This window comes from Bombus fervidus, chromosome 9, assembly GCF_041682495.2.
Source record: "Bombus fervidus isolate BK054 chromosome 9, iyBomFerv1, whole genome shotgun sequence".
Taxonomy (NCBI): Eukaryota; Metazoa; Arthropoda; class Insecta; order Hymenoptera; family Apidae; genus Bombus; species Bombus fervidus.
In genome coordinates this window covers 6,277,681-6,302,087 of record NC_091525.1, presented here as the reverse complement: position 1 = coordinate 6,302,087, position 24,407 = coordinate 6,277,681, and the positions used below count along the sequence as shown (strand labels likewise).

Below are 24,407 nucleotides of genomic sequence, written 5' to 3'. Positions count from 1 at the left end.
TATAGCAGTCGATCGAATTCACTTAAACGTTATATTTCATCTTCTTCTGAAAGATTTTCAAAATAATTAATGAGAAAGTCAATCATATTCAGTCATAGATCGACTGAAGTTTGAAGTCAAGAAAAAACGAAGTGTTATGAAACCATTTGAGGTAATTATCGATATGTAATTAGAGGAAGAAATTGAAGAAAGAAGGTACTGTTATTGTAGTTTCACGATAGTCAAAACAATTGCAATTCTTTTCCATCACAGCTGTGAGCTATGATGTTTGTCATCGTAAGATTACATCTTCTTACAATCGGAGAAATGCTTATGGTAAGAATGATGTTATGTTACGTCTGGTATCGAATCATGATAAGAGATTCTCCCTATTGCATTGATTATCAAAGATATCAGATTGATGCAGAATAGAATAACAGCATTTTACAGAAAACATTTCATTCTTGTTATTTTGAATACATATTGATAGATAAATATTTTCAAAATATTTTGTGTACGTATTGATCGACAACAGAAAAATCGGATTGGAAGTTATTCTGGCACACACATATGGATGTAAAGTCGGTGTTCGCGTTGTTATTTCCTGCCACTAAAAATAACCATTTTTTAATATCCTCCTTTCAGAATGGTCTGGATCGCTTGCGATCTACGGTCGAGGTGTATAAGTAGTCTAATAGCTAGAAAAATTTACCGAATGTCCAGCTGGACAAATTGTAAAGTATAAATTAAATAATTAAAAAAGAAAGTAGTCTAATATCGTTTCGAATAAAAGTATTCTGCCCTGCTTACTTCTACCACGTTCTCGGGATCACTTCTAACCAAATTTTACTTTTCTATTATCAGAAAATTTCTGAAGTTCGAGGAAAATAGAAAAGGATCGTTATGAATGGTCTTTTGTCTTAATTTTATACCAAGGATTTCCTTGAAACATTGAAAATCTCTTTTGGTAGAAACAAAAACGAGAATCGCTTTCCACCGAGATTTCAGAATAATATGGACCATCTCTGATTTACAACGGAGATATTACGAGTAGCTTAACGTCGTTTCGAACAAGTATGCTGTTATGCCTTAATTACAATGTCCTACCCAATATTTTGAGACATTTGAAAAAACTGAAGGTTTATTGTCTTTCCCTACAATCTTTGAGTTCTTTCTTTCGATTAAAAATATTTAGTAATTATTTCGTTACAATCAGTAGAACGTACCTTGGCTTAAAAAATTAAAAACACCGAGGGAGTTTAAACATTTCAACATATTTTAAAGAATGATGTAATAATAAAGAGTGATGTACTAGCCATTTTAATACTTTAACTAAGGCAATATAGTAAGTGAATCAAGTTAATTGGATGATCGATTTATGGAGCAGGAAATTAAGTAAAGTGGTGTATAATTATTATATTTTTCTTTCCTACAAATATATCAGAAAAATTGTACTCTTCATTATCAATTGATAGGAAACAAATTCTTCAACAGTTTGAAATAACTTGTGCCCTGGGAACTTTAGAGGCTGTACACGCACAACATCTCTGCATTCTCCGAATCGCTTTTCGCCCGCACGCATACATTCTACCATAAAGGTTCTCCGGCTCTTCTCTCACGTGTATCATTCGTAATTCTGTTACTCAGATCACTGGTCACAGTGTGTGCACACAGAGATTCGTATCAGTTCGCGTAATTTAGCTTCGTTTTACGTTAATCTGTCTTCATCTTCTCGTGGTTGTGTGTTCATCAATGTTTTAACGCTGTGAATTGAAAAGGATTCGAGAGTGGTGTGCGCCGGGAACGCGCCAGGCAAAACGTAATCTCGAAAATAGAGCCGCTTTGACATCAACGTGTGTGTTCCGGGAGAACAGTGGGGAAAAAAGGCCGGTCGAGCGATAAAACCGAAAAAAGTCCGCTCTGAAACGCCTTTGTGTGTTTCATCTATCCACGATGACTTTGAAAACTCCGCGTGTGCTTGAATTTCATGCGCGAAATTTTTTTCTAAATTTCGAAATCCACCTCCGTTGTGTACATTTTAGTTTATCGCTCAGCCTTTATCTTCTCCCCTTTCATATATTTTTTTTCACTTTTTTAAATCTTTTTTTCTTTTTACTTTTTAATGGAATATCGAAATGGAGAATATTTCGCGACGCTCGCCGTCTCCGACGAGAGTCCTTTGACTCCGAAATAGCGACGTCTCTTCGTGTCTATTTTCGATTGAAATTTGGCGGAACATTTCCGGAGATCTGGAAGCTCTAGGCGTTGAGTTCCATTAAAACGCTTGAAATCAACGAAGGAACGCCGTGAATTCGGAAGAACAATTCGTGCTAGAAACGTGGCGGCGGAGAGGCGGCCGTAACCGGTTTGCGTTTAGTGGCCTGGGCACGACAGAACTCGGTTAATTGGCCGTTTCCTAATTAACTTCGATACCGAATCGCAGTTCCCTGGAAAAGTGCAGTTTATTTCTCAGTCGAGGAATAAATTATTTTACGAGTAACAGAGAAAAAGTTAGAACTCGCCGTTAATTCTAGAAAATTACGACCTCTTAATTACCACTGAGAACCAGATAAAACTTCGTATTCTCTTACTGCTAGTTCTACGAAGTTTCGAACTCTCCTACCAATAAATCATAATAGATGAATTAACGAAGAACTCATATTGAATTATCGGCTTAAAGTATAGCAGAAGAATTACGTTCGTATCATAAACCCGACGTAACTTAATTACTTTCAGCAAATTATTTTACACAGATACCTGAAAATAGCTAACCATAATTTCCACAACGTGACACACAAGTTATACAAGAGTTGTACGTAGTTTGTGACGCGTGATGCTCCACGAAGGTCAGTGCATATTATCACTCACACGATGAAACCGCGGATAGGTTGACAGTTGAGCCATTAACCAACGCAATATAAAGTTTTATAAGATATATATATTGCGAAACATAACATACCAATTTCGAAGAAACTGCTCTTACGTTTGAGAGATTTTTCCGAAACTCTTTAATTCTCGTAACTATAAACTACAGGCTGGCAATTTTGGGTCAGCGCTAAGCTGCTAGAAACAACGAGAATGAAATGATTAATGAAATCAGTGGCTCGTATCGGGAAGCCTGATGTTCCTAGACAGCGCAGGACAATCCTGGATCGTTTTTGATGGATCGACTGATCGTGTTGATGGATCGCGGCATTACACGACTTGTTACTTACCTTTGCCGGTACAGATCGTAGCAACGATCCTTGAGTACCCTGCATCGCGAATTTATTCCATCTAATTTACTATTCTATTGGTAATTTTGTCCTAGAAATTTCATCAAGCAAACAATACGACAATAACGAGAGATTTGAAGCCTTCTCAGCGCGGTACCTTAGAATCTCTAGAATTGAGCTTCCCGCGTATACGTTTCATCAGCGTTGCAGCAAAGATCAAACATTTTCAAAAATTACACGGTTGAATTTCTTCTTTAAAACACTTTGACTGTGACCGAAGCGCTTCAACTTCTTGCAATTGTAAAAATTGATTGAAAATTGATAAATAGAAGATACTTTGAAATAAAAAGTGCCCATTGAGCAATTAAACATTTTTATTAGAACATCAATAAAAAAAAAAAAAAAAGAGAACAAATCTTGCATCTAACGGTGCACTGTGTTAAAACACTTTGGCGTCCTGAGTGAAACATGTGATTTCGACGTGGCAGTCAAAGTGTTAACATTTTACATTTGAATGATTTTTTTAAACCCCATAGTTTCTGAGATATTCTGTGAAATATATTTTCAGTCCTAATATCGAGGAATATTCTCATTCCTTTAACATGGATCGAGACACATAAAAGATACGTGTTAGATATTTTTCTCGCGGTTATATCGAACCGAATCAGAAAAAAGATTTTCTTCTATGAGAATGATCAGACGTACACATCGATGGTATAAAGTGAGAGATACGAAGTATACCGCTAAATTATATAAAGACTCGATAGGAATTAACTTCACAACTTTTACCTTACGTTTATGAAGCATTGAAACGCGTCTTGCTCTCGCTCGAAAATCTTCAAGCGGTCGATTCAATCGTAAAAGTTCTCCAATCAGATGATCGTTGACAATTTTCCACGACTGAGAACGCGACATGTATTCCTATTTCTATCTGAATATTGTTATATTTTGAAGAGTTTCGGTAAAGTAAAACGGTTGGAAATTGGAAACGTCATTGGATATTCATGATCTGGCTAACGATATCAGGAACAGAGCGTACCAAATGATGAATGCTCGGTAGTTAGTCCATATCTAGAATGGAGACTTCCGATGATGGTTGAATCAAATAATGCGCTAATAAAATCAATTCATCAGAGAATATGTATTAGATACGTCACACGTGAAAGCGCCCGAGCATAGTGCATGTTGATGTTTACAACCATGATCGTTTGGTGGAAATTGATGACGTTTCAACGCCTACGTAACGCCCACGTGCATACTTTTTATATTTGATCAAAATAATTACGATAGTTATATCTTGTTAAATGCTAATGAAATTTCAAAACGTTTTATGTATACCTGAAAAGTTTCTACGGGTGTTCGAATACTTTTTGAGTGGGTGTGAATCTACATACGTAAGTTTTATAAAAGAATTAGTAATGTCAGGTAACTACAAGCCTGGATTCAAACTTTATCATTTAATTTTCATTCGGGAGAAGGTTTCTTCAGAATGCATTAACTGCGTGAAACGCGAGGAATTCTCTCATAATTTCCCAAGGAAGAATCTCTCTTCATTTGTATTCCACGACGTTTCAACGAAAACAGGGAATTTCGCGAATCGTTCGTTTCGTCGCTGTTTTCCGATAGCTCGAAATAAACAGGCAATCGTCTGGAATTTTCAGCGAGAAAAATTCTCGTCTTTGGGACACAGCGCGGAAATTGCCTCGATATAACCTGGTAATTCAATTAAAACAAATGGCATGTTGCAATTGAAATAGTACGAAGCAACGTCGATTATTTGCTGTTATCATTACATAGATGCGCTTTTATAGAAAAGAAAATACATATTTTTGTGAAAAGCACACACTGAAGTGAAAAATTAAAATATTAAATAGACGCAATAATTGGAACGAAGTGAAAGCTATTCCAAGTCACAGTTCATTCAGTTTCAATGGACTTTAGAAGTGATGACACATCTTGAACTTCACATTGGAAAAATCATTTACGAATTGATATTTAAAATTCTGTTCTCAACATTCCACTGAAATTACGCTATATTATTCATAACTGTCACTATGAGTATAAATTTATAATACCACACTTTACTCCATACTCGTTATTAGATATATTGCTAAAAATGAATCTGTACAACTCACGAACACAAAATACTGACATTCGCGGACGACACGGCTATACTAGTCAGGCACACTAACCCAGAAACAGCAGCCACATTATTACAGGAGCACATCAGTAAAATGCAACCTAAAATGCAAAATAAAATCCCAGTAAATACAACCATATTACATTTACACTAAGAAAACGGAAACCACCGAATATCCAATTTAATGGCACGTACATAACACAAACAAGGCAAGTTAAATACTTAGGACTACACTTAGGCACACAACTTACATGGAAGCAACATACTAAATCAATTATAGACAACATACGGTTAAAAAGAAGACAAATGTACTGGTTAACTAGTCGAAGTTCTAAACTCAGCATAGAAAATAAATTAAAAATCTACAAAACTATAATAAAACCAATTTGGACGTACGGAATACCATAATGGTATATGGAATTATCTGGTGGAATGGTATAATAATGGAATCCCCATTATGGAATATCATAAGGGGGATAGGAGCAATGAGCCACATAAATAAACTAGAGTCGCTACAATCGAAGATACTGAGAACAATAGTCAATGCCCCATGGTATATCAGAAACGAGGATATACGCAAAGACTTAAAAATACCAATGATCAAAGAAGAAATCGGCTGAAGCGAGCAAAACTCTTATAGAAAGAAGTCTAAAAAGAAAACACCCCACTGACCTCACTAAAGAATTAAAATAGTCAGACTCGAACATGGTATCCCGCTAGGGGTAGCCATCCACATGTTATTTAGCGACTAAATTAGAACAATTTACCAAATGTCCAGCTGGACAAATTGTAAAGTACAAATTAAATAATAATAAAAAAAAACTCACGAACAAGAGTTCTGAGTTCTGATTTCTTGTTCTGAGTCGTTGTCTTACCTATCATATCGTCAGATCTCCTCGAATTAAAAGCGGTAGCTTTTGAACCAATATTACGATCTCATTATATTCCTCCCGCCGCGAATAACAACAAGACTCTGACACTGACCGTAGCATTCAACGAGTTAAATAACTATTACAGAATCATAAGGCAAGAAGTGAAGCTGTAACTTGAAAGGCAATTGAGTTCGATATAACACGATTAACTTGGATTCAGCGAAATGCAAGAATGATCGAAGTGGGAGGAAATCTACGCTGTAGTTCCTCTCGAGGCGTCGAACTTCTCCATTAGCGGTGTCTTTGTTTCCCAACAAATCTCGCGTTTCCGTCTACAAGCTAGTAAAGGGAACCTTGGTAATCTCAAGTGGCGAAGGGGAAAGAAAATACAGGCAAGGGCGATCGTATCAGGAAACGTTACTCAGACGCTGTGTTCGCCGCGAGAAATCGCAAGCAACACACGGAAGCACTCGCCCAGTTGAATTTATGTCGAAGAAAGTGGAACTCAGACGAGAACAACCCACGACGCACAGTAATTTAAGGTGATTGTTTCATTGCAAGAAAGTCATAATTTTTCTCATTTCCTATTATTTGATGCTTTATTTCTGTACGTTTGAAGAATTCATAGGGGAATTTACAGAAGATTTGAAGAGCTTGTGTCTTTACGGGATTGGTATATCGTTGGACGATATACGAGCTGTTCGTACAATGTTATCCGCTCGAAGACGCTTCGCTGCTTCAAATACGAAGTCACAATTTTACTTATAAAATGCGTAGGATTGAAAAAAATACGATGGTATCGGTTTTTGACGTGGATGAAAGTGTTACACTCTTGTTGAATTGAGATCAATTTTGTTGAAAATGACAACGTGAGTTCGTGCTCGCCATCCATATGCAGATGCGCTAGTTACAATAAATCGATAGATTTAATCGATAGGTTTAAGATGTTCTTTTGTTTTTATCCCTAGTCCATGTAAGAAAGTGCAATAAAGGTTTTTCGATTCAGAACGGTGTGATAGATTTATCCAAAGAATAAAATAATAACTATTATGATCCTACATCTGAATACAGAAATAACAACAAATTTTGGATCTTCAAAATGGAATATCTAATTTTGTTATGTTAGAATTGGACAGAATCGAGAATCATAAATTAAAACAGCTGCGGTTGTACCAATATATAAATACGATATATTATTATGATATAGTACATTTATAAAAAATAAAGGCCGAACCTCAGTTAGAATGTTATTGGTTTTAGAAGGCACCTTAGTTTTAAGATAAATGACGAAGAGTTTTCAAGCGAACAATCAATCCTTCAACGATATACATACTAATTTTATAAAGAAACAATATCATGAAACTTCTCTTGGATTTCGCTATGAATTTTTCAAACAACTCAATAATTTTTAAAACTTGACGATTACACTTCTAAGAACACTCGATTCTGGAAGAGCTAACCGACAGACGATACCACTCAGCTAGATGTTTGATGATTTTTTCGCGATCACGCAACCGTTGTAAAAAAAAAAGCACTGTATAACATTCGACAATTTTTTTTCGAACAACCAACCAGAAGAAACGTAGGAACGACACGGACCATCTTAATTTCGCAGGCACCTCATCCGAGGAACGTCACGTTCGACCTCATTCCACAAGTCACCGCGATCACGTAGCAGAGGTTGCTATGAAGGTCTGCATTTCGCGGGTCTCCAAGAGGACAGGAAGCGAGGCGACGAGACGCGACGGAAGCGTGCCGAGAATGCTCGCGATAATCGCGATTATTGCGTGCTTCGTGAATTTGTAGTTTCGTTAATTGAGTCGCGTTTCGATGCCTCATCCACTAATGGAATTCTTTCCGCGGTTCTCTGCTAATTCTTTTCCCAAGGAAGGAACGTTTTTGCCGTTCACAGACTCTCCTTTCTTATATATTTCTCTCGAGTAATGAATTCCCTTTCTTATATTTCTTCCAGAGAAGAAGTAAATTGCTACAAAGGAATTTTAGAATAAAAGCTGAGAGTTAATTCTTGCTTTCTACGGAACAGTTTTTGGAGACGTAGGTAGTTGAGGAGTAAGGATTCTTCAATGAGATAAAATGTTTGAAGTAAGTTCTTATTTTGCATGATAACCGTAATAATATCAGAAAGTTGCAAGTTTCGTTTTCATCAGTAAATAAATGGCTATTATACAGCATAAAAAAGATCATTATACCGCTCAATACACACTTGTTCTAAATGTATTCAAATTCAAATCGATTAATTTAAAAATAATTATTAGATTGTCTGAAAAGTTTCTGTCGTTTTATCAGGAAATAATAGACGTACAACGTTTTCTGTTTTATATTATTTTGTCGATTTACGTACATTCCATTTTGTTCTGTTGAGACAAACACCGTGACATTTCACAGACTTGGTTTCACGTTTGTATGAAAGTGCACTGTTGTAAAAAAACACGTTTGCGAAAGAAAGACGCTTTCTGAATAACCTAACATATAAAATATATGAATGAAGAAACGATAACAACGCCAAGTAATTATTCATTATAGCTACTATGCGTGTCTAATTCTGCTTCATTTCCATCGATATACTTCAGCTTGAAAACCATCGAATAAAACCTTCGAAATGCTTTAAATCGCAAACGAAGCCACCTTTGACGGACCCAGAAACTTTAATAGGAAAGAACCTCGATTGAAGATCGAGCCCTGAAAGAACAACGAAAATCAGTTTAAGCGAAAAAGAAAGAAACAGCTCGTTAGCCGATGCATCAGCAAGATGACTAAAGCGAGAGCAAATCAAGGGTAAGAGAAAACAGGGATAATTAACTCTTCTTAAATGGAGTGTCAGAAGTCGTCGTTCCAATGCTTCCTTTCTGGGCGCAGTTCGAAGATCCGTAGGCGAGATTTTCGCTGCAGTCGAACGCCGAATCCGCGTCTCGGCAGTATTTAATTAGTGCAGAGGAATCGAGGAGCCAAGGATGCCCGGAGGTGGTCGGTGCTCTAACGAGGCGGTCGTTCTTTCTTCCGAAGTGTCCTTCAGCTTCTCCCTTGCTCTTTCTCTTTCGTCCCATACTCGACTGGTAGCTTTTCTTCGTCGCGTTGGAATTGCGCGACGTCGACGTTCTTGTCCGACTGTGCACCGGAAACGAATGGCTTTTCCTCCGTCGTCGCTGACTCTCTCCTCGTATCGTTCTGTCACGGTGCTGGAATAATTTCTGGAATTCGTTAATTGTAGTGTCCCGAAAGTACTGGTTGCCAAGTGGAATCCACCATTGTCTCGAGTCGTTTTCTTTTCGATGGTGGAAATGCTAGAGGAGGAAATGCTCTCGCGGTCTACTGCCCGGAAACGTTCTTCCCTCGATTGTCAATTAGTCGGCAGGCGATCTGTCTTCCGAGTTAAAAGGCGAATCGCGGTTAAACCTCCTCGCCAGGCTGTTGACCCTCCAGGCAGTGCTTTAAACGGTCTCGACAGCGAATCCTTCGAGCAACTTCCTCTTATCCAACGCCGGCCAAATTGCCGGCTTGGTGGACTTTTAAGAACGGCAAATATTTCCCGTGACTCGCGACCGCTTGTTTACCGAACGATAAAGGGCGATCGCGGCATCACTGCGAAGCGTTCTCAGTTTGTTTCGCCCCAATTTTTCGCCGTACTGTGCCGCGAGCTTCCTCTTCTCACGGATCGAGTTTCCACAATGTGAGTCCGCAACTCGAATTGACTGCAATTCGATAGCTTTCCTAGTTGTTTTGTCTCGGGTTCGTCTTGCACGATAACTAATAATATCAGCGAACCGACCAATCACAAGTTACGTTAGAGGTTTGTTTAGAAACATCTCTTTTATAATTTTGTAATTTTACATTTCGACAAAGTTAATTTCCCGATTCTTTGCTGGACCTTAGAAATTAGAACCAGCAGTCTTCAGTTTCTAGCAATCAGCAAAAATAAAATACCTACAGGTGTAAAAATGTTTTGAAAAAAAAATTGGATCACAAGATCAGGCATATTTTGTTAAATAAATTCAATCTATCTATCTATCCGATATGACAAAATTGATCTAATCGAGGGATAGTTTGTTTCTCTATAAACAGGAAGGTATTTTCTATCAAAAGATTGAGAACGTAAGAATTCGTATTTTTACGCTCCTCAAATAATTTTTATAACGCATCTCGAAATCCATACGCTAGTAAAAGATGAACAATTTTATTACTCGACGCAATAAAAACGATATATAAAACGCTACATAAACTCTACGCGAAGATAGTTATTCTCAATGCGTTAAACATTCTTGAAAAATATCGTGCGATCTGTGCGAAACTAAAAGCCTGAAAAACTCCGAATGGATCTTCCACGAGTGCGATCCGATTTTCGATGCGCGAATGAAAAAACGTTCGAAAAGTTGGTCGATCGTCTGCGGAGATAGTCGGGAACCATTTAATCGTCGGCTGAGCAAACAAAAACATGGCCGCGCGATTCCGTATGGATGAGCGGCGGAGCGTTTAAGCCGTGTCGGATTAGGGGTGGCGATCGAAAAAGTGGAGGAACTTCCGGTGGTGCGGTGGATTCCACCGGTTGTGGGAAAAACACGTAATATCTCAGCGAAGCGAACCTCATCTTGTCCATTGTCGCCGGGATAAAGTTGTCGCGCGTTGTTGGAAAATCACGGGGAAAGGGACACGGAAAGAGGGAGAGGCGCCGAGACGTCTCGACGCCGGTTTACCGCTGCTTTATCGGCGTCGTCTTCTCGCAACCGACCCGCTTCTCGTTACCAACCATTCTCGTCTTTCTCTCTTCTGCCATCGTGATCGTTTTCTCTCGATTTCCATAGGGTGTTTCAGAAATACGGTTAAAGTATTTGTACTATCATTGTATATACAGCAGCATCGACAGTGGCTGTAAAAAGTATTTTTAAGATTTTTCATAAGATTTTTCGTTCCACTTTCGTAATATCAAATTTTCATACTGACAGTATTCTTATGTAAATAATACGCAATTTAATATACTTCTATCTAATTAATTAGTATGTAGTACGTAGATACTGCAACAAATATAATGATGTACAAATACTTTCTGCAGCCGTTGTGCATACTAATTAATTACATTGACTCACGAAAGCAGCTGAACTTCTACCACGGAAAAATGTTATGTTTGTGTCGTATATATGTGTTATTTTTTTAGCACTGAGTGAATATCACGAATATATTCGTCGAATTTGAAAATATATGTGCAAGTTACGAAATATCTATTAGAAATATATATTTAATAAAAAAATTAGTACACGACATGAACATGTATCTACTGAATATTATCGCCCATTCACATAATCTCTAGAAAATATGTACTACCACCGAATATTTCATAACTCCTGTCCTCGATATATTTTCACCCTTGTAAAAACACACTGAAACACAGTATGAAATTTCGGTAGCCTGCTTTTTAAATACCCTGTGTATTCCCCTTCCATTCCACGATATTTCTCTTCTAAAGACTTCTCTCTCATATTTCTCTCTATCGATCTTTTCTATTCCGTGTCTTCGGCTGACCAGCCACTTTGCTTCAACCATTTCTGTGCTAGACGCCAGATAAGCGACGCCGATGGATCCGGCGTCGGAACACAAACGACCGAGCCGAGTTTCCCTCGTAGAAATACAGTAGAGGAATTTCTTTAATGTCGTATGAGAAATGGAGTTTCTTTCGGAGAGAGTTTGCTTACGAGATGTTTGTTCGTGTCGCGGCAATTCGCATGAACGAGTCGGCGAATATTTCGTGAATGTTGTAAATAGAAGGCTTGCCGTACGATTTGTAGCGAAACGCGACAGCCGTGATTCGTCTAACAATTCTATTTCCTTGGCGCCAGACCGGAGACATTAACGCATTTCCCTCGCTAAGGGAATAGAATTCCTGTTGCACTCGTGACGTCTGTATGCGATAATCGCGCAACGATGTAACGCGGACAACCTATGGAACGCCTGATTTAATTACAACTCGCTCGTTATCGTTTGCTGTGATTTCTGTTAACATTAATTCAATAGACTTGGCGCTAATATCCTCCTCTTGTTATCTCGGCCGACTACATGATCGTTATAGTTCTTCGTACAGAATGTCCCGGCGAATTGTGGTCCATTCGGCGACAGCTTGGTTCTGCGTGAGAAAACGAATCGAAGATATAGAATAGAATTTTGTCATATGATACTTCATTTTTGAAAAGATGGAAAATTTGGAAAATTCGTCAGGTATACTTAAAGGTAGCTAATTACAGACTAGGCTAATTATAGATGAGTAAACAATCAACAGGAGATTATTCCACATGTGAAAATAAGTCAAAAGCTAAAGCACAATTTTTCCATTTCAAGCCTCGTTTCCAAGAATATAGTTCGAACACGCTTAGTTACGTCTATAAAGAAATCGAATTTTTAACGCAGATCTACACACGATCGTTGTTGTTTCACGCTAGAGGTTTCGTCTCGGCGCTGCGTGCAAGGTCAACCGAAAGTGCACAAGATACCGGCCCGGTGACCTAGAGCTTTCCGTTAAATTATTCAACGCGCTGACATGGCAGTTTTCGCGCCGATAAGCAACATCTCGTTACTGTTATGCGCTTAGATACGATGCACACGAGCAAGTCTTGTCGCGCGCGTTTCAATAATATACGTTGCACTGTACGGCGAAATACATACGCATCATAGTGATTCTTCAAGTATTCAGAATACCACGAAAATACCAAGAAAAAAACCCACTGACCTCGCCAAAGAAATAAAATAGTCAAACTCGAAGATGGTATCCCGCTAGGCGTAGCCATCCACATGTTAATTAGCAATTAAGTTAGAAAAATATACCAAATATCCAGGAAACAGACAAATTGTGAAATATAAATTAAATAATAAAAAAATATTCCTTAATTTACGATATTGTTGCACGGGCGGTGAGCAATCTTCCTTGGCAATTATTATTTATTTAGAATAATCACGATCTGTCGTGATAGCTCGTTTGTATCGAATGTTGCTCTTCATCTTTACATTTCTCGGGCGATATTCGCGAATTCGTGCCGCTTTCTTGCCAAATTGCGACGACGTGAGATTAAAATACTTTTTATCGTGACCGGACCGAGGACGTCGACGTCTCGACATTGATATCGACATCGACATCGACGTCGACGTCGACATTCGACATCGACATTCGACATCGACGTGGCCGTCCCACGAGATGCGTATTTCATTTTCGTACCGAAAGAGACTAGAGAAGGTCGGAGGACGATGGAGAAGAGAAAATGAAAGGAAGTCCGAAGGGAGAGAAAACGACCGAACACGGGGTGATATTTCAAGCAAAGGTTGCCCCTCGACGACTATTAGTCGAATGATCGTCTCGCTTTGCGTAAAAACGCTTGCATTACCAATCGAACTCTTATTTCAGTTGAACGATAACGCTTCGGCGAAGAGCAGAAATTACAATCTGCGACTCAATACGAAGATGAAAATAACTCGGCATTAATTCGAACTTTCGAAATGTACTTCAAATAGTTACTGTTAATATATTTCCTCGTGTAACTTGCCTATTTATCGTCAAAACGTTATGGTACATTACGGAAAACGATCGAAGATAAAATCGAAACGCTTGAAAACACACGAACATCCACAAGTCATTGAAGAGCGTACGTGTCTTGTAGTAAGTTCGTGTTTAAACAGACGATTTAATGAATGTAATTGTCAAATGGCTGCAAGGTTTCTCAATTAATTGTAAAAATAAATAACACCACGTACTTGTAGCTTTGTCTTGTTATTTACACGAGTTTTTACAAATTTTTCCTACATGGCGGGCGAACAAAAAATGGCAAAAAGATAGCGTTGTTCTGTCCAACGCGAAGAGGAGATCCGTACTTGTTCCGCGACATTTATTTCCATACTTGTATCGAACGCCCGAAGGAACGAGAGAAATCTCATTGCTTTCTTATTTCCAAGCTACCGCTTGGAAATTATTCGCGGATCGCGGTGTCGTTTCTTTCTTGGTTTCAGACGATAAAAGCAGCTTCCTATGGGCAAGTGGACGGCATCTCTCGCTCTCGTTCGACTCAGGATATTTTTCGACGTTTTATTCGAATGTGTGGTAGAATCGTTTTATCGAAAAGCCGATTCCTTGACTATCGGCTCGTTCTCTTTAACAAACCGTGGCAAATTCTCGCGGACGCACGCGACGGGTATACCATTTCTTCAAAAAAATCGTCTTTTCGCCGTTATATTACGCGACCACTTGCCAGAACTTCAAATCGAATCGAACGCTGGTATTACTTCCCATGACGTCATAAAAAGGATTTACGAGCTGAAACCATATAATGTTATTACCCGAAATGGTTATCCCTTTGGCCAAAGAGATTTCACCATATATATATATATACAAACGCCACCCCGGGCTATTATCTCTGCTGTATTTTAAAAGAGACGTTAGTGCAACAAATTTTTGTCCTCACGTTTCTCCGATATTTTTCTCTTCGATGGAAAATATTAGGTTGAGCAATATAAATCGTCTGCTTGAAGTTGTAAGTAATAACTTGAAACTAATAAGTTGGTGTTTTCTTAAAAGATCACACACAGTGTTATTCTCACTTTCGCTATTCTTTTTACTTTCACGTAATATCTTTCTGTGTAATTACACTGCAGATTTTTAAGCGAATTTCATACTTTCTGCAATATAAATAAAGAAATGGAACTTGAATACATAAAAATTTATTTCGCCTATTAAATCTTATAACAAGTATCTCACTTTGAATATTTTTTATATTTTTGCGTGTTTCGTACATTCCGCGCGTTATTGTTAGACCTTTGTTGCTTGCCTGGCGAAATTGCAATTTCTTGTTCTGACTCCTTTTAATTTCTCTTAAACGCGTAATGATCTACAGTCTGTATACATACATGTAATCAACTGCTAACTGATTTATCTCGCTTCTTCATAAATTTGTATTTTTCATTAAAAAATTGAAAGGCGTGTATTTTTAAATTCTTTAAAATATTAGCGTACAAACTTATAATTCGATGCAAAGTGTTTTAAAACTCTCTAGGGGATTCTCTCATTAAAAAAAAAAAAAAAAAAAAAAAAAAAAAAAAAAAAAATAGAAATACGAAAAACAATGAAAATTTCGAGCAATCCTATATATCCAAATTCCAATACTAAAAAAATCTTTTCTTGCAGATCTGGTTTTTGCCGAGTGTTGAACAACAAGAACCAAAATGGCAGCCTTCGTGGCGAAGCAGATGGTCGGCAACAAGCTGAACGCAGTTAAAGGTGAGTTTTTATACATCGGAAAATTCGTTTTCTTCTACAATTGCCTCGTTTTCTTCTGGCCTTCTAGAATTTCCTTGATATATAATTTTCTGGGGCAAGTAATTAACTACCAATCGCGTAGCTTCTATAACACGAAACTCTTCAATCATCGGAACGCTTTTTACGGAATAAAAGAAACGGGGAAGCAGATCGGGGAATTGAGACGAGCAATTGCTACGTAAGACGACTGAATGCAATTACAATGGCCTGATTGACAGGCAATTTACTAATTCACGCGCGGAAATCGTTGATCTCCGTTTCACGCGACCAAGAAACCGAATTAACGAAGAACGCTTAATTCGGAAGCGATCGACCGCGAAACGAGAAGACATCTTGTTTCATTGAATCAAGCCTGAAAATATCTCGGATAGAGGTCTTTTAAAATATAACGCGACTCGTGAAAGATAGATAACATTTTACTAATTGGTAATTATTATTAATTATTTACCACGCAAAATATTTTATTTAAATACTTGAATAAACTATATGGGATAAATAGGCAGCAAAATTTGCATTCATGAATACATTCCAAACTAGAATGGATAATAAATGTATCAAAGTTGGCTAGTATCATTCTGAGAATTATTAACTATTATCAATTATTTATGAAACAAACTGTTTTACGTAACATACATAATACTACGTAATTCGAAAACGTTCGTGAGGTTTCCATTACAAATTCCTATTAAATATCGAAATATTTGAACAAATACCTACAGCTTTTGGCTGAACATCGAAGTGAAATAAAGGGAAATCGTGTCTCTCTTTTTCAGCGAGGAACATCGTATGTACATGAAAGAAATTTTGAATCGTAGCTGGCATATGTTCTTCTCCATCTGTCTCATTCACCAAATATGCCGTAGTCTCGTATTATTTATCCTGATCCTTGCAAAACTTATGTCAAAGGCATGGAAGACAAGAAATGGAATGATTTCATTGAAGCAACGAAAAAAGACGAAATATTTTTCAAAAAAAAGACTCGTGAAATTATAAATGACAGAAAGTCTAATTCTACCTAAATCTTTCTTAAAATTCCCTTCGAATTTTCCGAACAACCTGACGTATTCATAGAAGGTTGAAATACTTTCATAACCTACTTATGGGAAAAATTGGGAACGAAATTTGCAATTATGAGAACATTCCAAAGAGGGCTGGATGATAAATGCGATAAAGATGAACACGTATGAGGGTTCTATCGTATGTTCCTTCTACTGATGATCATCGTACTCGTATTACCGATCGACAGACCGTTCCTTTTCCAAACGATATAAAACAACAATAATAAGCGATGGTTGGCTTGGTTTCGCGATCGTGACGAATTAATGGTGCAAACGTGAGATCGGAAAGTGCCGTTTCATCGCTCGGCCACGCGAAAAGCACCGTTTCACCGCGTCTTAATATATTTCTTCGGTAAGGGAACATCAGTCTTTCGGTCGGTAATTTAGCACGCGAATTAAGATTGATCGCTCGCACGAAGCAGGAAGGAAGAAAGCATTAGAGCAAATGACGAAGCACCGTTCGCCCCCTGTGGATCGGCGACTATGGGAAAAAAAAATGATTTGCTTATGCCTTCGTTTCCCTGATGTATATGTAGTACGGTAAGGTTATTTGATTCACCTAAATTCCCACACCTTAAAATTCAATCTTCAACTTTGCACAGAATAACGAAACTCGTTACATGTCACGAAACGTCATTGATCTTTGGTGTAATAACGGCAGAACGAGGAAATATCGCCTGCTTTAGGCCCAGTAAGAGAAAATATCAAAAAATATAGTAAGTTTCTATTTACGCCAACCGAAAGGTGCTATATAATTATTATATAGCTTTTACATACGTTACAGAATATACGTACGTTACATTGAATGATATATACTCTAAGGAAAATATTCTAAAGAAGAAAGTAATCTGCGAAGATAAATTAATATACACAGGCTACTGTATTCTGATAATTACAAACGAGAATATTAACATTAGCTCAACAAACTTTCCTTTTGACGAGTAGAGGTGATATCTTCTTAGAAAACTGTGTTTACCGAGTCGTCAATGTAAGTACGCGATATACTTCACGATTTATCAGGCCAGTAAAAACGAGTCGAGTAATAATCTGTTATCAAACGTAGGTGGCATAGAAATTGTTCGCAATCGGATTCGACGATTACTTAGCTCGGCTCAAATGTTCTTCCGACACAAATAACCATACTTTACGGCGCTCACCATCAATCACGATGCAGTTAACAAAGAAACGATTCGATTCGATTTCTTCGAAAACGAAGGACCACACGAAAAGATTGTATTCCATATTTCCGATTCATATTTTCACTTAGAATCACCTGCTTACCGATTACGCTGCGATTAACAGGACACCTTGTATATAAATATTTTTAACTTTATCGATCCGAGTTAAAAGAATCGTTTCTTAACGCGTACTCAAGCGACTGATAATACTCGAAATAGAATCTTTACCCGGTTGCTTCGCTGGTTTAATGCTGTTCACGTAACTGTGTCAGCGACGTGTATAAAAAGCTTGGCCGCGAAGCAAAGCGAGCCAGCGACGTTAATAAGCTCGACAAACGTGGCTCGACTCCCGACGTTTCCGATTATACGGAATAATGTACTGCATTAAAGTCGAGTTGGTCATAGTTGACGACTCTAACACGATGCTTTTCCATCGGTGCTTTATCTCGAAAGAAAGAAGCAGATGTGGCTAAATATCACGCTATTAATCGTGCAATCGCGAGATTAAAGCGAATGACCAGAGCAGACATTTGATTAAAACATCTGTAAGTACCATCGAGTTCTCGAAAATTCCTATGCAGCGTTCCAACGTCGATCGATTATATCATTCGCGACTAATTTTGTTATCCAGGTTGATGATAATCGGTAGCGGCAAATCAAATTTCAAAGCTAATAATTTCATCGGTTTGCGATTAATCGCCCGCATAGTTCCAATCTCTTCTCCTTCAATCCCTCTTACCTTCTAGGTCATACGAACTCCTTTCACAAATTAAATTGAACGGCACATTTTCCGATGAAATTTTTCAAGAAGTTGCTGATCATATTGAATGAAGAAATTTGGAGAAAGATGTCCGTGTATGCAGAAAGTATTAGGAAGATGTAGGCACGCTTCAACAGAAGTAAAATATATAAAAATATAAAAATTGTAATAATAATTGTAGAATTTCGATTATACATATGTTTCTTAATGTTAGTAATTTCGTTCGCGTATATATATATTCTTTACAATCGGATGAATTAAACGTAGATACTAATTAAACGTTAACTTTAGCTGAAACTGAAAAGAAAGAAATACGTTACTTGAACCAAACTTTACGCTTCTGGAGAAAATAAAAAGCAGAGATTATAACGACGATCCGGGAACGTTGCAGTATCCAAGCTTGTGTCTCACAGACGAACGAATACCCACGATATTTACCGGGCTAACCGATGTTTCGAATAACCAAGGTTCTACTATGCTAAATTTATACAGACATTAAGGAATGAATGCAAATCACCTCTGACTCCTACAATTATGATAGTTGCTCGAGGCAGTTACCATAAACGTTCAGACGCTTTTGATTATGGCTATTGCTGGACGTTGGCGAGGTGTCCAGTGGGATTGCATGCCGTTCCAATTTCTTCTAGAAACGCTGCCAGTCATAGCATTAATTAAAATGTGTATGTTATGTATGTTGTATTATAAGTAATTAATGAGTAATTAATATGTGCGTTACTTATCACCATCATCATTATATGTAATAAATTGTAATAAATTTTAGACTCGGCACGTTTGCGCACTTACTCATATGCCTATATAACAATCTCTTTTTAAATGTATTTATCGAATCAGCACGCACGTGACCGAGTTTTAAATCCTGGCAGCAGACGATAAAAGTTCCTTCCTCAGAAAGATGATCCTGGCACAGAGAATACCCATCTCGATCTTTTTCGCCGAAAGAACGCTGAATCCGTATTTCAGTGGGCCAGTTTAATTTTCCGCGGATTCTACCACGCGTATTTCGCGTGGCCAGGGGAAACGTCGCTCTGCGAACGGGACACTCGATCGTTGTTATTCCAGTTACAATTACAAGTTGGCTAGTTAGGGCGGGAATTGAAGAGGAGCAGAGCGTAGGCCGGGAGCCGACGCGTCGCCAGCTGGCTTGTCGGCTTGCTGGCAGGTTGAACGATGGCCCGCAATAAAACTTGTGTCATTAAGGGAAAGTTTTAGCCTCCGCGAACGCCACGGGAACGAACCGTATCACGGGGAATCCGTAATGGGAAAATGGGGACCTTCGTCAAACGAACCAGCCCCGACCTCGAATCTTTCTTCGGGTAAAGCTTAACTCACTTGGACGCGATCAATCCATCCTCCTTCCCATCTCGTGGCTTTTCCAACCTCCTACCATCTCGATACCGCGACTTCTTCCACTTATTTTTACTCACCCGCTCTCCCAATGTCCACCATTATACATAGAAGTAGATATATCGAATTCCTAGTCGGGTGATTCAACGTTTTCGTACGATTCTTCTACGTGGTCGGTTAAAACGCATCAGCAAATGTTTCTTGTAATAGTGGTCTCTTGTAGAAGTGTATAGAAAACAAACCCAATTTCAAGAGTTGAGACTGGTAATCGCGTAGATTGCTCTTCTTGCAATCCCAGATTACAGATCGGAATCCCAATGGATTCTTTTCGATTCTTCTCGACTAAATTCTGGAAATTAATGTTGCTGGCTTTCGCGTACTCTTTTCGATCTTTTATCTCCAATAAATTCCTCAAACTAATATTCTCGATTTTCATCGTTTCCTTCTCTCTTATTTTTCGTTTGAAATAAATCCTCCAAATTAACATTCTCTTATCCTTTATCTCGAATGAATCCGCCAAATGAATATTCTTAATTTTTATTATCATTCCCTTTTTTATTTTCCATCTCAAATAAATTGTCCAAATTAATATTCTCTTATCTTCTATCTTAAATAAACCTGGCAATTTAATTTCCTTCGTTTTCACTGCCTTTTCTTTTTTCATTTCTCAACACAAATATATTCTCCAAACGAATATTTTTTATTTTCACCTCTTTTACTCTCGACTTGGTTAGTTTATACTTTGAGATATAAAATCCGATAATAAGAACCGTCGATGCCTTTCGACATTAGAAACTCTCTCGAGGTAAAGCGATATTTAGAATACTTTTCAATTTCGATAAATAACAATAATTCTTCAAAAGTATATAAATAGTTCATCTCGATACCATTGACAGGTTCACTCTGAATGAATCACGGTTCTTAACCGTTTCCCTAGCAATTATCACAGTTTGTCCGTCACGGTGTAAAGCAAAGCGGAGTGAAGAGGAACAGAGACGGAAGTTCCAAGTGCCGGAAACCCCCAGTGGTTTGTTCGGGGGTGCGACGAGGTTTAACGGGAAATACGGTGGGAAACTTTCGCCAAGCTTCAAAGAGTGGATGAATCGAATGGCAATTAGTTTGGAGATGACCTGAATGCAAGATAGGACACTGGGGTGAGAACATATATAGGGTGAGCCAAGAAGGGAGAGGAGGAGAAATGATAGAAGAGTCAAATGGGGGAAAAAGTGTTAGAAGAAACGTTAGAATAAAGGATCTTTTCGAGGAAGAAGATCATCGAGTGGATAAGGAGGGAAAAAATTGATAGAAGGGCGTTGAATAAAAACCTGTTATACGATGTGTAAGAAAAAGGGGTGATAGGGGAAGAGAGATTAAGCAAGGAGGGTGACAGAAAGAGCAGGGATGTACGAATTAAACTGAGTATCAGGGAAAGTGTGAACAATAACGACGAACATCAGTGCGTCGCAATTAGGTTCGAATATTAACTTTCTATAAGGTTTCAGATTTCATCAATATAATCATGACAGTTGTATCCTATTACAGTGCTAATGAAATTTCAAAATGTTTTATAGAACACGTACGATATGCACATAAAAGTCTTCAAACTGATTTTTCAATTTCGTTAAATACAATTGATATTCAATTTTCCAGAAACAAATACTTACATCCAAAATTTCACTCAACGCATAAAGAAGACATAAAAGTGGTGAATGCTAAAGTAAATTGTGATACACAACGTAAAATTCTAGGTTAAATTATGGTAAAATGTCATATGATAAATAATGGTAAACCGCGAGATAAAATTAAAAACCAGTGTTCGTAACATCATCACTTTCCTGTACTTTCCAATTTGTGGAATTGATTAATGTGGCTTTTAACCGGCTCATATATAAATTCCTCTGCTGGCCTCCTTTCCCAGCACCCCTCCCCCTATGCTCCGGAGCATCCAAACTGCTGCAGGTTTTTCCTCGGTCAGCCGGTTAATTGAAATCCCGTGGATCGATCGACCACGACCTACGCTGCTGTGCGGTTGCTTGTTGGAAGTCGACCGAATGGCTTTGGTCTTCGACGTTCAGAGGTGATGTAGCTTCCCCTCAAATTCTCTATGCATTTCTCGAGATGCATTTTCTGTTTTGGAACACACAAGGCTGGGGTCAAAATGGCTTCGCATGATAAATAGATGTCACAGGGTGAAATGGGGCGAAACGACGAGTTTACTGGAAATAAGGTGGATCGTGTTACTTTCTAGGATGCGCAGGATATCTGTCACCAGAAAATTCGGCGTTTCCTCAGGAAATCTCCCTATTTCACGGTACTCGTTGTCTTCATAGATTCGACCGGATTCGCGGTTCGAAGGGGCGCAATAATCCCATTCGCGGCGGATTTATCTGCGTGGAACGATTCCACTTGAAATCGTTGATATTCCCAACTGCGAACACCTATCGGCTTTTAACCTCGATTTATGTCGAATTGCTATGAAGAGAATAGATTGGCACGAAGAGCATCAAGATTTCCCTCTTGCACGATTCAATTAATAGCTACTCTTAACACTGCACGCGAATTTCGTATATTTTGTCCTGAGAGCCGCAATAGATTGAAATATACTCGCGCTATATCGTAACGTTTCATTTTTGCGAAATATTATTAGTGTCATATTTGTGCATTTTTTTCTAACGAATTCTCCAGTGGTTGTAAAAAATATTTATACATCGCCGTATTTATTATTACACTGATACATTAGTTAATTAGATTCAACTATAATAAATCTCGTAGCATTTATAGCATCTTCTTGCGATTAGAAAAATTTGGTGCTATGGAAGTGAAATATAGAACTTGTCTTTTTTTTATTAAGTTTCATTGGATAATAAAGATATACACGAATACCTTTTTTGTAGCCACCATAAATCGTTCATATTGTTGAAAATTTATCTTTCTTTACTGGTTCTGAAAAATTTTGTGATATATGGCTCACCTATGACGACCGTGTGCCAGGCAACGTATTCATTTTAATTTTTGTTTGTACGGCAAGCGGCACGAATGCATGGAAAGCAGAAAATTGTTGGTTTGATATTGTAATACTAAGTGGACAACGGTTGTGAATATCTTAAATCTAGTTTAATGGTGTTTATACATTATGCTGTTAGATAAGTAACAACCTTTAGGCCACTCTTCCGAGAAAACTTTCGAAATAGCCGAGCGCTCTAATTTTCGAATTTCCAACGCGAATAGAGAGACTCATCGAAAGAAGTTTGTTATGTTTGGGATTGAAGAAACTTCGCCACGATGCTCACCGTAATCCTCTCGCAAATCCTTTGAGCGCTATTAGCGACTTCGTTGCCGGACCTAACTTCCGCCGGGTTTTCTCCTATATACGAACGCAAATATTATTTAATCCTTTACGCTCGTCCTGTTCTTGAACCATGCTTTCCGTATATTCCATGCTTGAGAAACCTTGCAACTTCTGCCTACGAAGGCGCACATATTATCGACGTAAACTACTGCTCAAACGTGTCTGGATACTTTGTTTATTTTTGGCAAGCAGAATTTTAATTTCTAAATGACAGACGAATCAAACTGTAACGATTTCATGATACATTATCGATTACCGTCATAGTTACGTATAATGGTATATTATAACTCGATTAAATTGATTTTTGAATGTATGCAATGGTGAAATTGCCATTTGTAATTGACTAAATCTTATTGTGGAATTCTGTACCTTTAGGTTCTTTCATCTTTAAGTCATAAATAGAACATATTTTTATTAATATGAATAAGAAAGTGGGACTTACATAAAGATTTATTTCTCCTATTAAAGAAAGTAAGAATTACTTCGCTTTGAGCTTTTGCTTAAATCTTGCGCATGAGAATAAGAATCCGCAATCTGATTATAAGACAAATTAAAAACAGCCTCCTAAATTGATAGAAATACTTTTGATGTTAATACGATCAGTTGATGATTAAATAGCAAATGTATTAACATTATAGACTGATGATTTCATAAAAACATAGTAACTGTTGAATCGCATTACTAATTGTTACGTCTCGCGACACTCTACCTAGACCTTACCGCGTACCCTCAATAGCCTTAAGAACCTACCATAAATCTCAGGAATTTTCTAGCTAAAGATCTAGAACAAAGATCTTTTTACTAAATCGTTTTCCAAAGTTTATTGTTTACTACGAGAAGACACGGGAAAGTTAGTTTTTCTCATGTACGATGCTAGTCCACCAACCTTCTTATTATCCAAACAGAAGCAATGTCTACTGCCCTCACTTTCCTAACCAAAATTGTCATCAACAAATTCGATGGTCCCGTGCGCTAGACACACCCACCATTAACTCTCCTCCGACACAGCATCGTCACTAAACTTCATTTATTCTTCATCGGTAGAATAGTCAACATATCTTTACCGGGTTTCTACCCTTAGATCAATCACTTACTTAACTTGTACATACGCAACAGCGTAACTATCTTCTTTACAAAGTTGTTAGAATAAACATTAATTTATACGTGTTAATTCAGAGTATACTCAATTA

The 24,407-nt window shown here is 37.8% G+C and overlaps 1 protein-coding gene and 1 long non-coding RNA gene across 3 annotated transcripts in view; one reads left to right on the top strand and one right to left on the bottom strand.

Annotated features, from left to right (window-relative positions):
• The window catches only part of Cpx (synaptic transmission protein complexin), a 329,323-nt gene that overhangs the window by 112,192 nt on the left and 192,724 nt on the right, over window positions 1-24,407 (top strand). For both annotated transcript variants that reach the window (XM_072010352.1, XM_072010353.1), the window contains exon 2: window positions 15,376-15,468. In XM_072010352.1, the coding sequence (XP_071866453.1) occupies window positions 15,414-15,468 (55 nt within the window). In that variant the 5' untranslated portion in view covers window positions 15,376-15,413. The remainder of the gene's footprint in view (window positions 1-15,375; window positions 15,469-24,407) is intronic.
• LOC139990822 (uncharacterized) overlaps window positions 1-24,407 on the bottom strand; it is a 209,930-nt gene that overhangs the window by 50,972 nt on the left and 134,551 nt on the right. The window lies entirely within an intron of this gene.